General features: G+C 36.9%; 1 protein-coding gene across 7 annotated transcripts in view; it reads left to right on the top strand.

Annotated features, from left to right (window-relative positions):
- Fars2 (phenylalanyl-tRNA synthetase 2, mitochondrial) overlaps positions 1–16,986 on the top strand; it is a 367,213-nt gene that overhangs the window by 38,449 nt on the left and 311,778 nt on the right. For all 7 annotated transcript variants that reach the window (XM_048348571.1, XM_048348569.1, XM_048348572.1 and 4 more), the window contains one exon: positions 4,237–4,396. In XM_048348571.1, the coding sequence (XP_048204528.1) occupies positions 4,237–4,396 (160 nt within the window). The remainder of the gene's footprint in view (positions 1–4,236; positions 4,397–16,986) is intronic.

Raw genomic sequence — 16,986 nt, 5'->3', positions numbered from 1 at the left:
TTAATAGATTCTAATAATTTTTAAAGATAACCTAAAATGTTTTACTGAACTAAGTCTTATGTTTGCCTCTTCCACCTTTATTTTCTCAGGTATTGATTTCAATGCTAGTTATTGTCTTGTGTTTCTGTGTTGGAGCTTCAATATGTAATAAGCATTATTCCTTCTTTGCTGGTCTTCCATTTCTGTCACAGTCTTGCTGACTTAAGTTTCATTGTTCTCTTTATTGTTTCTGCTTTTCTTAAGTGTCTCTTACTATATCTCTGTTGAGTTCATTGTGTCTCGCCTAAGCAATTGTTTATATATCTACTTGTTTGATCAAATACGAGTGGGTATGTTTATTTTATTTTTTAAACATCATAACTTTTACCATGTGTCCTATTCTAGCCAATGTGTGTATCATCCACAAAAACAAACAGCAGCAACAAATGTTTAGAATTAATAAATCACAGATGGTACTTAAGAAACATTTCCCATATATTCCACCCAAATAGTTGCAATATGTATATTCTTAGCCAGACACTGGTGGCTCACGCCTGTAATCCTATATACAGGAGGCTGAGATTTGAGGATTGCGGTTCAAAGCCAGCCCATGCAAGAAAGTACAGAAAACTGCAAGTGGCACTGTGGCTTAAAGTGGTAGAGCAGTAGCCTTCAGCCTAAAGATCCTAGCCCTTGAGTTCAAGCAAGCCCTGTAACCGACCCAAACAGACAAACTAAAAAATACATTCTTCTCAGAAGCCAATAAAGTTTCTTCAAGTAACATCACTAGTTAGTACAAAGGTGTTAATAGATATAAGATAATTGAAGTAGTTATTTATATTAGTTACTATGCCAGATTGGGTTAACAATAGGAGCCAGTAATAATCTCCATAAGTAAGCATATATAGATTGAATAATTATCACATGACTAGTCAGCTTATTGCAAGAAATCAGAGGAAATATAAAAAAATTCAAGAATAAAATGAGTATGAATCATCTTGGACACAATATTGGAGATATTGCAAATGCAGAGCTAGGAGAAAAATTTCATAGCTATGGTTACTTCTTCCAAAAAAAAATAAAAAACAACCCCCCCGCCAAAAACCCAAACTAGAGAGAAATTACCCGACAAAGCACTACAATCTCTTACAAATAAAATAACAAACCAAACCTAAAAGTCGTAGATGGAAATAAAGAACGATTATGGCAGAAGTTACAGAAATTGAGGAAAAGCATTATATAACAAGAAATCAATACAGCCAAATGATGAGATTGGGAGGGATAGGGGAGAATATTGAAAGGGGTGACATTGATCAAGATACATTTTATTACTCATAAACTGCTTTGTTGAATAGCAACACCTTTGTACAACTACAAATGGGCATGTTTAATACACTTTCTAATTATTTTTCTTCTTACCTTTTTTCTGAGGAAGGGTGCATAGAGTTATGGATTTTCATCAGTTCATTATTTTTAAATATTTACATTTTAGGACAATAATTTTTATAGTATTAGTGAATTTTTTCTGTTACTTTTTATTAGTGTTTTAAAAATTAAGTAGTTTTATAATGGTGTTTCAATTCAACATGTTTGTTTATGAGTAACTTTTTTGTTTGGGTAGATTTTCTAGTTTTCTAGTGTTCTATGTTAATATAGCAAAATACAGGTATGTGTGAGGGGTTGCCTATATATATTCTATCATTTTTGTTAGTTATTGTGCTGGTCTTGAGCTTTAACTCAGGGTCTGGAATTTGCCCTTAAGCTCTTTTTTCTTTTGTTTCTTCTCAAGGCAAGCACTTCACCACTTAAGCCACAGCTCACTTTTACCACTGCCCCCCAACCTTTTTTATTATGGGCATTAATTGGAGAAAAGAGTTTGACTGATTTTCCTGTCTGGGCTGATGTCAAACTGTGATCCTCAGATCTCAGCTTCCTGAGTAGCTAGACTTAAAGGGGTGAGCCACAGATGCCCGGCTTTATATCCTATAATTTTTGAAAGTATATTTTGTCTCATACAACTTGAATGTTTTACACGTGTTTAGTCAGTTATAGTGGGTATACTGTCCAGGTCCACTGGGACAGTTCCTCCTCCGTCTCCTCCTCTTCCTTGTTGCTCTTCCTAGTAGGGATTTTAGATTAACCTTAACACTTCACTCATTTTCTTCTTTTCTCTTGTCCTCATTTTTATCTTGGATTTTCTTGCTTAAACTCAAAGATTTCTACCAGATTGAGGGTATAATAACTCTCTCCATATGACTTTGCATGCTTGTGTTGCTTCAGTATGGGTACTGGAACTTGGTACCTAAACCATGCCTCTGACCCCACCTGTGTACTTTTTTATATGCATTTATTTTGTTTGGGGAGTACTAGGATTTTAATTCAGGACCTTGTGCTTACTAGGCATGTGCTTTTTTAGTGAACCATGCTTCAGCATATTTACATTGTTTTGATGTTGGCATTCTGCTTTCAAGTCATGTTGAAGGCATATATTTAATAGGCTTTATAAAAATTAGTTCCTTTGCTCTAAATTATTTTTAGAGGAACTATTGGGAAACATAGGCCTTGACAGCAGTCATTGTTCCTGGTGCTTATAAGAAGCAGTTTCAGGTGTTTTGCTTGATTTTGATGGGCACTTAGAAGCACTTTCAGTATAGAATTGCCTTAGTCCACTTTCATAGCCAGAGGCTCTTTCTATACCCAGGAAATAGACACCTAACCTCAGGTGTATAGCAGGACTGGTTTTTGTTTGTGTTGATCCTTGTCATGATGATAGGTCCATCAGGGCTATATGTATCATCCACTCTGTCTTTGTCAGCACTAGGCTTTCTCTTTTGTCTTCCTGTCTGTGGTTAAATTGTCACAAATCGTGTTCTTTTTTCTTTTCTTTTTCCTTAAGTTTTGGGAGGCAGAGATTCTCAGTGGCTTTGTGATGGATGTTTTTTCCTGGCTTCATGCTTTTTTTGGTAGATTTTTATTTAGTAATTCTTCTTTCATACATACCTATAATAATCTTTTTCAATTTCTTAGTAGCACTTATCAGAAGACTTGGTTCTAATCACCCAACTTAATATTAAAAATGGTAGTTGCTTCATTTGTGTGAGTATGTGTGTGTGTGTGAGAGAGAGAGACAGAAAGACATAGACAGACAGACAGACAGAGACAGATAGGCAGACAGACACCCAGACACACCGCATGTACTGGGGCTTGAACTCAGACCTTCTCACTCTTACTTGTCTTTTTCACTCAAGTCTAATGCTCTACCACTTGAGCCACTCCTTCACGTTAGGCTTTTTGTTGGTTAATTGAAGGTAAGAGTCTCATGAAAATTTCTTGTCTGACTTTGAACCATGATCATCTGATCTCAGCCTCCTGAGTAGCTAGTATTACAGGAGTGAGACACTAATGCCCAGCTTGCTTTATTCTTTAAATGAAACAGTTATTTTTTATTTCATGGGACGCAGGGTAAGAATGGTAGAGTTATTTTCTCATTTCCCTATCCATTCTACTTTCTCCTTTCAGGTAAAGTTCTTCTGTCTTGTCAAATATGGGAATGTTTTGTTGATAAAACAGCTTCACATAATAGCTATGATTAATATTGAGGATGTTTTATGTAGTTGTTGGCCTATATTAAGTACTCCATATTTTCATATTACTTTCTGTAACATTTATAATATCCCAGTTTACTGATTATAACTGGAGACTTAGTTGCCAAGTTACTTGCCTATGTTTATATGAACAGTAAGTGACAGAAACATGTTAGACCCTGTTGTGGGCTGTGGAAAATTCCAGTATATTTCCTGTCCTCATGGGTTTACAGGATGTAATTCCTAGACTATATTTTGTTACTTAGTCTTAGATCACAAAACCCGAAGGTTGGTGATGTTATTTTAGAGCATGAAAGTCTGACTGACTGAAATTTCCACTAGATATGAGAATAATATCTTTTTTTTAGGAAATGACTATGAGGATATGCAAATGTAAAACACATCAGTAAAAATCAGAACAGTGTCTTTCACTTCCCTAGAGATCCTCCATGTAATTTATCATAGAGCTTTCCTCAAAGGTGCTACAAAATGGATGTTAATTTCAGTAAGATGTAATTTTAGCAAGATGTTAATTTCAGGTAATTACTGTAAAATGTAATTCTTATTCCCATACTATAACTTAGAGCAACATTTGTTTTTACCTGAATTGCATATTGATGGATATAGGCTGACCAATATACCATGTATTTATTTTATTCCTCTTTGTTTACAGTTATTTGCTGGTATAAAGGATGGAGAAAGTCTGCAGCTCTTTGAACAAAGTTCTCGTTCTGGCCATAAACAAGAGACACACACCATGGAGGCTACAAAGCTTATAGAGTTTGACCTTAAGCAAACCCTTACCAGGCTTGTGACACATCTTTTGGGAGATGGTAGGTATTCAAATGTCTTTGCTGTTGAAGATTTAGATGTTCATAATTATAGTGTGCCAGTTCATTGAGGCTAGTTGTGTGGAGATTTTTTTTTAAGGTATGAATTAATGGTTCAGATCTTTGTGAGATGGAGCCTATGGTTTTCATAGTTCATTTGATCTGAGGAACAGGAAAATATAAAACTGGCATTAGCTAGAGGGAGAAAACTGTTTACTAACTTGGATAAGGATGATAATATAGTAGCTTACGAGTGTGATTGTGTTATTAAGTTATCATTAAGTTGATAGAGCAAGTTTCTTAATTGTGTGAATAAGTCCAGTGGAAAACTTCATGTATTGACATAAAGATTACTGTTATTAACAGCAAACACATTAATAGTGAGTTTCTCATATGAGGAACAATATTGTTAAGATCTAGACTCCCATGTTAATTACTTGTATTTCATTTCTAATTGTTGATACTCTCTTTTCCTTCAACTAGTTCTAAATAGTGATAAGATTTTTCCATTTTTAGAATGATATGAAGCCAAAGTTAGATTTTGTTTTGGATTGTAACCTATATTTATGAAATACTTGGGTGCTATAGCTTAGTTGTATACATGAGGCTCTAGGTTCAAATCCCCAGCACATAAATGGGTGAAAAAAGAGAGTCTAAAAGACATGCCTAAATGATGTAATTCTAGTATGGGTAAGATTTTTCTTTATTCTCTTGTTTTTGAGAGATTAAAAAACTCTATAATTAACGATTAATGACTCTTAGGAGATTTAAAACCAATTATACTAAGGTATAATTGACATAAAGTAAACTATTCATACTTAAAATATACTATTTGATAAATTATTATGTCATAAACTGAACATATTTACACAATCTTACAAGTTTATAACACTAGAATCAATATAATAAGCGTACCTGTTTATCCTCAAATGTAGCTTCCTTAGTTGCCTATATCTGATGGAGGTGACCATTCATCTTATTTTGGTCACTGTTAATCAGTTTGCATTTTCTATACTTGTGTGAATGCAATGCTTTGCTGCCTTATCTAATCTTCAACGTTTCACTAAACATGATTGTTTATTCATCTCACATTCATCTGTGCTGTTAGTGTGTGTCAATATTCCATTTGTTTTCTTGCTTAACAGTATTGTAGTTCTCAGTTTATTCAGTCAACCATCTATAGAAATTTTGGCTATTTTCAGTTTGGGGCTACTATAAGTCAAGTTTCTGTGAACATTCACAGATTTTTTTTTTTTTAAGACATAGGATTTTATTCCTTTGGAGTGAATCTCTAGTAGTGGAATGACTAGATTATATGGTAGGTGTATGTTTAATTTTACAAGAAATTATCAAGTTGTTTTCTGTAGTAATTCTAGTTGTCCTATATCTTCAGGAACATTTCTTCTGGCTATTTATATTTTAGTGGTTCTGTAAGGAATAAAGTACTTTTTATCAGATAATCACTTAGCATTATAAAAGAACTTTTCCAAATAATCAGGCAAAAAGCAACCTAAGAGAGACATGGCTTAGCATAGTGACACATATATGTAGAACAAACAATAAGCACACCAAGAGGTAACTACTCTTTGTAATTAAAAAGTTTGTTATCATATTTCATATGGGAAAGGTTGGACAAATGGGACTGCATCAAACTGCAGAGGTTCTGCATGGGAAGGATGTAGCTTGCAAGATAAACAGAAAGCCCACAGATTGGGAGAAGATCTTTACTGGCCATACCACGTACAAAGGCCTCATATCTAAAATATATGTAGAACTCAAAAAATTAAATTCCTTCAAAACAAATCCTCAAAGAACCAATGGCCCCCCTCAACAAATGGGCCAAAAACCTAAAAAGAGACTTCTCTGAAGAGGAAATGAGAATGGCGAAGTGACACATGAAGAAGTACTCTACATCACTGGCCATAAAAGAAATGCAAATCAAAGCAACACTGAGATTCCACCTCACCCCAGTAAGAATGTCCATTATAAGGAAAACTAATAATAATAAATGCTGGAGGGGATTTGGCCAGAGGGAACCCTACTTCATTGTTGGTGGGAATGTAAACTGGTTAAACCTCTCTGAAAAGCAGTGTGGTGGTTCCTCAGAAGGCTAAACATAGAGCTCCCCTATGACCCAGCAGTCCCACTTTTGGGCATCTACCCCAAAGATTACAAGCAAGACCACACTAAAGCCACCAGCACAACTATTTTCATCGTAGCACAATTTGTCATTGCTAAAATATGGAACCAACCCAGATGCCTCTTAGTAGATGAGTGGATCAAGAAAATGTGGTACATATAGACAATGGAATTTTGTGCCTCTCTCAGAAAGGATGACACTGCCGCATTTGTAAGGAAATGGAAGGACTTGGAAAAAATCATACTAAGTGAAGTGAACTACACCCAAAGAAAATGGATTTTATGGTTTCCCTCATAGGGAATAATTAGTACATCTCTAGGATAGTCATAGCAGAAGATCACAATAACTCAATAGCTATGTCAGCATGAACACATAAGGTAATACTAAGCGAAATGAACTCCAACCCTTGCTATTACTGTAACTGATCTTAGTACCCTAGACACTGTATATATGTGTATTGGAACTAGGGAAGGGAAAGGCAATACCAAAATCAAGAAATAAAGGATAAAAAGACAAACCATTGCAATAGTGATACTTACAAAACCAATTGGTGTAAACCAACTGTACAACTCATGGTTGGGGTGGGGAGGGGGGAGACAGGGAAAACTGAGGGAGGAGGTAGCAAGTTGGATAAGAAATTTACTTGGCTTACATATGAAACTGTAACCCCTCTGTATTTGACTTTGACAATAAAGAAGAAGAAGAAAAATCTGTGTGTAAATATTGGCAAAGAAATACAGGAATGAGGTGCAAAGTCTTCTTCTGTGAGAGTCACAGACACTGTTCCCAGGTGGAATATTTGTACTCAAACCTCTGAATTCATCTCTGATTCACCTCTGTATGCATAAACTCATGTACCTGTTTAAAGGATTTTCATAATTTATTTGTTTCTGCTGTTGTTTGTTACAATACCTTTACTGACATAGTATCAAATGAACGGTTTGTGTAATATTTAAGATACTACTAAATAACCCTATGCATTTTATATACATATACTTTGTAGAAAGCATGCCCACTTCATATCTTAGGTGGTGGGGAGTATAAAAAAGAAGCTTCCAGTATGTTCATAATGCTTTATTTTTTTTAAAAAAAGATATGAAGCTAAATATGACAAAATGTTGTGATTTAATGAAATGGAATAATGGGCCCATGGATAGTTTGTTTTCTATTCCTGTCTCCAGTCTTGAAATATTTCATATTAAAATAGTATAATGTAATAGTGAAACAGGTTCCAGAAAAAGATTGCTGATGTGGAAATCTTATTATAGCCACCCTCTCTTTCCTTTTGTGTAAAAGAAAGGAATTATGATATGTTTAACAATAATTTAATGTACTTAACACTGAAATGTAGAGAAATGTATTGTGTTGCTCAGTTTATTGAGGGATAGGGTGAGAGAAGAAGTTCTTTATTTGAAGGATATAGTATTCTGTCTCTAGTAGATTTTCAGAATGATTTAGTCTTATCTGAACTTTTTCCTTATGAAACTATTGAGAGAAATTTTTAGGGCCATCCTTGTTTGTACCTTGCTACACATTTCTCTAGTCAAATATTTTGCTGTTTGTTAGATTTAGAAACTTGAGTTTCTACCAGATTGCAGGCATCCTGGTATTTGATAGGTAGATACAGCCCATGTCTTTAAGAAGCCAGAGGTCTTAAATCCTCTGCTTGGAAACCTGAAGTGTCTGAGCACACAAGAAAAGTTGCCTTCTTATAGATTAGAGGTGTGGCTCACTTGGTGGAGAGCTAGCCCGTGAATGAAAGTATCAGGTACTGAGTTTGAGTTTTGGTCTTGGACATAAAAAAAGAAAAAAGGAAAGGAAAGGTGCCTTTTATAGGAGTGAGCTACCCTTCTGCTTTTTGCTCTGGGCTGAGGAATAGCTCTGCTCACCTGGAGTGGATGAGCAAATTCACAGTGAAAGGCATTAAGTAAGGAAACCAAAGAAGGAAGAAATGTAAGAAAACAGGTGAGCCATAAATGCTAGCCTTTGAAAGCAGTCATATCACACTGCAGCTCTGACTGAGGAAAAAAAGGAGAGGAGAAAGAAAAGAAAATGTTGACAGCAAATCTCATGCTCAATGAGAAACGGTAGTGTGGGTCCCCCACAAAGTTCCCTGAGATGTTTATCAAGGCAGTTAACATTAAGGCTTCAGTCTTCTAACTTTCAGTCAAAATAATACCTGTTTCACATGAAAATAAAATGCAACATAGCTTATAAAAGGTGTCATAAATATAAAATGTTAAATTAATATATACATATGGAGAAACAGAGAAGGAAAAGTAAGGAAGTTAAAAAAAAGCCATTGAAAAAGGAGAAATTCAGAGTTTTGCTTGCTTTGTCTTTATTGCATCTAATAGGATGAGATTTCTTTTATAACGGACAGTGACCTAGCAGTAGTATTTGTGCTGAGAATGGCTTTAACCCTTACCAAAGACCAGGCTAATAATTTTTAAAAGAAAACACTGTGCTAGACTGAACAAACCTACACACTTTTCTGAATCTAGTCCTTAATTTTTCTTTGTGATATTGTTTTACATATTTGTATTTGTATAGCTTTCTTTTTTCCTTCTAGTTTCTTCTCAACTACTTTTTTTTTTATTGTAAGGGTATGTCAGAGGCGTTATACTTACATAAGTGAGATAATGAGTACACTTTTTGTCCAACATTGTTACCCTCTCCCTTGTTTTCTCCCACTTTCCCTCCCTCCCTGACTACCCTTTTCCCAAGTTGTGAAGTTCATTTCCAGCTTAATGTCTTGTGAGTATCAGTGTTGCATAGGTTCATCCTTTGTCCTCTTTGTCTCACCATTTCTGATTCCTCTTCCCACTCCCAGATCAGATAACTTATATACAAGACAAAGGGTACCAAAAAAACCCCAAACAAACAGTGACAATAGGGAGTAAACCAAAGAAGAAAAGAAAAAACAAAAACACAATAAAAAAGAAATAACTGCATACAGCACACTAAAAAAGAAACAGAAAACCCTAAACATCATATTCAGATCTTGTAGTTCATTTTGATTAGCATAATTTTATAAGGTCATATGTACATAGCTACTGAGCTATTAGGATCCTCTGCAAGAACTATCCTAGACATATACTAGTTATACCAAATGAGGGAAACCAAGTAGCCTATGTTTCTTTGGGTCTGGCTCACTTCACTTAATATGATTTTTTCCTTTCAAAAGCATTCAGGCAGCAGATTTCTGTGATTATGATTTTTCTGACTATGAAGATTTTCTTGACATGGCAGGCATGCTCTTGACTAAGATTTAGGAATCTTAAAGTTTGAAATAGCAATGATATTATATGTGTATATACATATATATTATATTTTTCAACAGTATTCAGGCATATATTTCCTTCATTATTATTTTTTTTTTTTGCCAGTCCTGGGCCTTGGACTCAGGGCCTGAGCACTGTCCCTGGCTTCTTCCCGCTCAAGGCTAGCACTCTGCCACTTGAGCCACAGCGCCGCTTCTGGCCGTTTTCTGTATATGTGGTGCTGGGGAATCGAACCTAGGGCCTCGTGTATCCGAGGCAGGCGCTCTTGCCGCTAGGCTATATCCCCAGCCCCCTTCATTATTTTTAAATGCTGTTGACTTAGACTTTCTGGATTCAAATTTCATCAGAAGTATTACTATTTTTATTAATCTTCAAACTCACTTAAAATTAACTAAGTAGTTGTGCAAAGGTATACAAAGCAGTTTATGACTACAATATTACTTGATATATGACAGCCCTTTTAACATTCTCTCTCATTCCTCCTCTACCCTTCCTCCCCTCACTTTTCTAAGTTTTGTAAGGTATACAGTGGATTTTTGACTGCATTCTATCCCTCTTCTCCTTTTCATTCCTGTACCCCTTTCCTAGTGACCTCACCCTATCCCTTTTGAGTACCCACTTCAAACTCACTCTTTATTTGTGAACTAGAATTAGAATCGTGGAATGGAGTTAAAGTAAACTTGGAAAATTCGTGGTGTTCATGTGCACTAAAGTCTGTCTGTGAGAAAAATCTCCTGTTTTGTTTTTTTTTTTGCTTTTGGCTGTGATCATTTGGATACCATTCATACTATCAGGGACTCTTGGAAAATGCTGCAATATGGGTTGCCCAGACAGCTTTGCCTTGTCTCCATGTATCTTTTCTATGTGTGTCACTGAGATTCTGGTTGTCTGAGTAGTGAGAGCCTTTCTTGCGTGCGCTTTCCACACTTTTCACATCTGCTTGTCGCTTCTTAGAGGACATCCTGCACAAGAGAGGGAAGGTGACTTATTCCTAGCCCTGTTAAGAGTGAGAAGATACACTATGCTATACATCCTTACTTGTTATGCTGAACAGTGGCTTGAGAACAACCCTTGGACTACTATTTGAGATTGGTGGCTGTTTTTCCTGATCTCTGAATAGAAATTGCTTTCTTTTGATTTTAGACATTTCACAGGTACTATGTAGTTGGGGGCTTTTTTTTGTTTGTGATATATGTATGTTTCCTGTATGTATGTGTGACCTCCCTAGGTACCATCACTTAGATTATTAATAGCAGTAATAATGAAGATAATACTAGAGATAATAGTTTCAAACCCTTTGTTGAGCCATTTTAAAAAGTTTTATTTTTCTTTTGAATAAGAAAAAGGTAATGAGTCTCAGTTTTTAGATAAATGAACCTGACACAGGAAAATTAATGACACATGAAGACCACAATGCTGTAGCATCAGTAGCTCAGTTTTATTTTAGTTTATTTTTTTTGCCAGCCCTGGGGCTTGGACTCAGGGCCTGAGCACTGTCCTTGGCTTCTTTTTACTCAAGGCTAACACTCTGCCACTTGAGCCACAGAGCTACTTCTGGCTTTTTCTGTTTATTAGGTGCTAGGAATTGAACTCAGGGCTGTACGTATGCTAGGCAAGCACTCCACCGCTAAGCCACATTCCCAGCCCGGTGGCACAGTTTTAACACATGTACTCTGACTGCTGAACTCATGTTAGAGGTTGGCTGTTTTGAAAGGATAGAAAGAAACAATTTAAATAGTATTCCCGAGACTATAAGGTGTACAAAAACCATGAAGTGAAAATAAAAGTAAGCAAAAATCAGGCTTCTCTCTAGATATTCCTTTTTTCTGCTGGTCTCTTGCCTAACTTGTATGGCAAAGCCTGTATTTATTACATAGCCAATGTGTTTTACGTCCTAAGATCAGGTAAAAACTTCAGTTTCACTCTTTAATTAATGGATGAATGAAGACTGCTTTTTAGGTCTTAGAAATATTCAGTGGCTTTTTTTCTTCCCTTGGGGTTTAAATTCAGGACCTGGTCCCTATCCCTAAGCTTTTGTGGTCAAGGTTAGCACTTAATTATGCCATAGATCTACTTCCAGCTTTTTGGTGGTTGATTGAAGATTCTCATGGACTTTTCTGCTTCTGCTAGCTTTAAACTGCAATCCTCAGAGCTCAGCCTCCTGAGTATCTAGCATTATAGGTGTGAGCCCTGCTCAATAACTTTTTTAAATATTTGTTTTTATAGTCCAGATTTTTCACTTTTTATTGTTCTTGGAAAATAAAATTAAAAATTAGAACATACTGTTCCTTGTGTCAGTTTGTTTTTATTACAGCTGCTTTTGTTTCAGGTTTTCTTTTTTTTTATTTTTTCTTTCTTCCAAATGTGGTTTTGTATTATCTCCTGTTAACATTTCAATTGTACCAGCATCCTAAGACTGTTAGAAGATAGGTTATCAGCTTTAGAATGAAAGAAACAAAATAACCCTTTAGACTATTTTTATGATTTGGGGATTCATTGTTGTTTGTTAAATCATTTCTTTGAGAGCAAGGATGGTGAAGAGTTAGGATTCCTAACATTTTAATTTCTATTTCTGTCCTTCAGGGTTTATAGCCTTTTTTAAACCATTTCAAACTTTGGTGCTTCCCTTATAATAATGAATTGGGACTAGTCAGAAGGAGAGATGGAGGGTGTTGCCTTGCTTCCCACTTAGTATGCTGCCTCTGGAGTGTCATGTCTCTCCTATTCTTTGTTTAGAAGTTACACGGCTGTGGCAGTCATTGAACTGTACTTCTCAGAATCCTCTCCAAGGGTCCTGGTTGATGAGAATACAAGGTGGCCTTCAGCTGCCAGCTCCTTGAGGAACAACTTTAGCTGCCAAGAGTTCCTTTGCCTTAGAACATGCCCTTCCCAGGTCTTTCTTTTTTAGGGGGGGGGGGGATTATTTTTTCTTATTGTCAAAGTGCTGTACAGAGAGGTTACAGTTTCATATGTTAGTTAGGCCTTGGGTACATTTCTTGTACTGTTTGTTACCTCCTCCCTCATTCCCCGGTCTTTCTCCATACAGAGGCTGAATGTAACAGGAGCTTTCAGGCCTTCCATAGGGTAGTTCTGATGCTGCCCATTTCAGTGCTCTGACAAAAATCAGGCTTTATTGGGTCCAAATGCAGTTGTCTACTTCTCTCTCTGCCCAATGTGTTGCTGTTACATTTTCCTTCCACAAATGCTGATTCTTCCCAATTCACCCACTTGCCAACCTCACTTGCATCAGGTTCAATATATGGTCTCATCCTACCAAAACCTGGGTGGAGCCTTATGCTGTGAAAGATGTTCTTGTCAGGAGTAAACTCAGGACATATTGGTAATGAATACTTCATATCGTGTATGTAGTTTCATGGTTTAAAAAATACATGAATCCTTAACATAAATGTAGAAAAAATGATTGAAACGAACAATTAGGTTTATAATCATACTAAAATTGAACCTATTTTCAAAGTATTTTTTAAAATTTCATTTTAATAATTTAAAATCAGTGCTTTGCTGTCTGATTTAGAGAGTTGTCTTTCTAAGAAAACTCCTATACAGTGAATTAGCAAAGTGATCCTTGCCTTCAGACAATGTTGTCTTTAGCTCCCTTTAGCTTGGGTGTAATCCACAGCAGGCTGTGCTTTCCAGCAAAAATTACCTGGTGTGTTCAACCTTTAGGATGTAGGAAATGGGAATGGGAAATGCTCTGTTGTGTCAGTTGAAGTGCTCAGTGGAAATAGAACATCATCTCAGGAATCAGGTAGAGAGAGAACCAGTGAGTTTTTCTATCACTTCCTTCCTTTGGGGGAATTACATGGTCATATGGCCACTAGAAACATTATTTTTGCATGGGTTCTGTTCATCGTTCTCTGTTTAGTTTTCCACATTGGATTGTCCCTTTGCTGCTATGTTTTCAAGTTCACTAATCATTTCTTCTAGAAGATCTAATTTGATATTATTCCCATCGTGTGTATTTTTTATCCCATTTATGCGCTTCAGTTAGGATTGTTTTATATCCATCTTCTTTCCTTTAACTTTTGAGCATATTAAGTGCCATTATAATATATATTTTAATGTCTTCTTTTTACTAATGCTGACATCTGTAATTTCATGGTAGGATGCTATTGATTTTTCTCTATTTAAATTTTATTCTTTGCTTTCCTGATAATTATTCATAAAATACTAATATTGTTAGTATTGTATTGTTAGTAATATTGTTAGTATTGTTAGTGTTGTTAGATGCATTTGGCACTTTGTATTCCTAATAAAATCTGTAAGCCGGGGCTGGGATTATGGCCTAGTAGCAAGAGTGCTCACCTCCTATACATGAAGCCCTGGGTTCGATTCCCTAGCACCACATATATAGAAAATAGCCAGAAGTGGCGCTGTGGCTCAAGTGGCAGAGTGCTAGCCTTGAGCAAAAAAGAAGCCAGGGACAGTGCTTAGGCCCTGAGTCCAAGCCCCAGGACTAGCAAAAAGAAAAAAAAAAATGTATCTGTAAGCTTTGATTGGGATTTTAAAAAATACCTTGATTTTCTCAGACCTTCTTTCTAAGCTTTCTTAGGAAGGATTGGTGTAGTGTTTAGTATAGTTGGTTTTCCCTACTACTGATTATTAGTACTGTAAGTGATAATCAGGGAATTCTGAGGTTCTCCTCTCGGCTGTTGGGAATTGGTGCTATTCCTGGTCCTGTGTAAGCTTCCAACAATGCTCCTTCTAATCTTTGTATGTAGTGTGTTTCCTGGCCATAGGTTACCCGCCTCCAAATCCATGCACTGCTAAGTATCCATTGAATACTGAGGTTATCTCCTGCAGATGTACAGCATTTTTCTTAAACATCTTCCTCTATTCTTATCTTGTCCAATGTGCTCCATTCATGTGTACTTATCTAGACATCTAGCTCCATATCAGCTCAGGTAGGTCACTGTGTTCTTCCTGTATTATCCATTCTTTTTGGAGCAATGTGAAGTCTTATTCCTCAGAGGTAAATGTCTTTGATTATCTGATGTCCACTGTTTTGAGTGGAAATATTTAATATATTTTCAGCATTTCATATTCACAGGTTCTGCTCTTATGGATTTAATCATCTGTAGATTGAAAATATTTTTTCAAAACGTTGTACCTGTAGCTGGGTGCTGGTAGCTTATGCCTGTAATCCTAACTACTTAGGAGACTGAGATCTGAGGATTACAATTCATAGCCAACAAGGGCAGGAAAGTTTTGAGCCTCTTATCCCCAGTTAACCACCAGAAAACCAGAAGTGGAGCTGTGGCTCAAAGTAGTTGAGTGCTAGCCTTGAGCAAAAACAGCTCATTGACAGGGCCCAAGCCCTGATTTCAAGCCCCATAACTGACAAAAGAGTAATAATAACAAAATAAAAAGATGTATTTAAACAGAATATATATAAGCACTTTTTGCTCATTATTACTTTCTGAATAATATAGTTAACATCTGTTGACATAGTACTTCCATATATTAGGGATAGATGTATCTCTCTGTCTGTCTACCTATCTATTGATGTATGTAAGGGTGTATGAAATAATCTTTCACTTTACATTAGGACTTCAAATGCTGAGCATGGTTTCATGGGACCTGTTAGATATACTACCCAGCACTGATGGTAGATAAAACTCATCTCCTGCTAGTCTTGGATCTTGACCTATCTACAGCTCTTCACAGTCACAGCCTCACGTTGCATTTAGGTGATGGTTTTTGTCATCCTTCTTATGCAAGTACAGAATTTATCTGGTGCTAGGCTGTAATATCAGTCTTTTAGCTTCGAAACCCTAGGTCTTAGAGAGGCCAAGCTCTGGTTGCACTCCCCAATTGATGGCTCTGCCTTATTGTTTTACTGCACTGCATTTTTCTTCTATTTCTGGCCTAGTAGAGGTATTTTAGCCTATGCTTTTTGAGGTTTTCCTAGCTCTTTGGGGGTTTTATCTAGCTGTTACTGTTTTGTTTTGGAATAAAGAACATGACCTTGCTGTCTTGGTCTTGTGAGTACATTTTGTATGGGAAACAAGCTAATGCTCTTTTCTATTAATTCCAAACAAGTGTCTTGTGGGACTTGACTGTCAGATCCACCTAGCTCGGGCCTTCACATTTACTAACTTGGCTAGAAACTTAATAGATTAGATACATAACTGGTCTGAGCCACATTTTCTTCACTGGTACAAAGGGAATAGTAATTTCTCTATGGTGGTATACCAGCCTTCTATCAATATAGCATAACTGACAGGAAGCATATGAACTATCATATAGTACTTACCACATAGTAAATGAACAACAGATGATAGTTAACCTTAGCAAAACAATTTAGAAATGTTTATTTCACATTTCATTAAATATGTTTGTGGGCTCTCTCTCGACTTCCCCTTGCTTGTGGGGGGGGAAGGGGCTTGTCCGCCCCTCCCTGGGTGGTCCTCTATCGCTCTCACATGGGAGCCATGGCACAGGTAGCCTCGTCTCTCTCTCTCTCTACTTCCCCTTGCTTGGGGGGGGGAAGGGGCTTGTCCGCCCCTTCCTGGGTGGTACATTATCGCTCAAGCAGGAGCGATGGCCACAGGTAGCCTTGGTGGTGTGTGGTCACAGGGTGCCCCAAAACCGACAAGAACAACACGGATGCGCGGGCCCCTGGAGAAAAACCTCTAGGGCTTCTGTTTATTCAAATGAGGAGCCTCCCAGATATACACCAAAGGCGGGCACAAGAGAGGGGCACCTGATTGGTCCCAAGGAGCTGTCACTCAAATGATGTCAGGAGACTTCCTTTGTTGGCAGAGGTCCAGCCCCCTATGGATGGGCCCCTGGGGTACCCCTCCGCCATAGCACATGTGCTAGCCCCAGGGACAGGGGCTTCTCTTCCTGTTAAAGACAGGAAGGGGAGGGACAGGCTGAGGTCAGCTGTGGCCCCTTAAAGGTGCAGCTGACCCCAACATATGTTGAGCTTTTTAGGTTATTGGTTCATTTCTACATTATATAAAATATTACCTATCTAATACTATTAAGTTTAATCCCTGTACAACATTCCTTACATATGTTTTCACATAATTTTCTTACTACATTATCATAAACTCTATTTCCTTGATGATGATGATGATGTAGTTGTACAAAGTGGTTGTAGTTCCATAAATCAGGTTATGAGTACATTGCTTCTTGATCAGTGT

Source organism: Perognathus longimembris, chromosome 6 (assembly GCF_023159225.1).
Source record: "Perognathus longimembris pacificus isolate PPM17 chromosome 6, ASM2315922v1, whole genome shotgun sequence".
Classification (NCBI taxonomy): Eukaryota; Metazoa; Chordata; class Mammalia; order Rodentia; family Heteromyidae; genus Perognathus; species Perognathus longimembris.
Note: the sequence above shows the minus strand (reverse complement) of the source record. Positions and strands in the feature narration are given on the sequence as shown.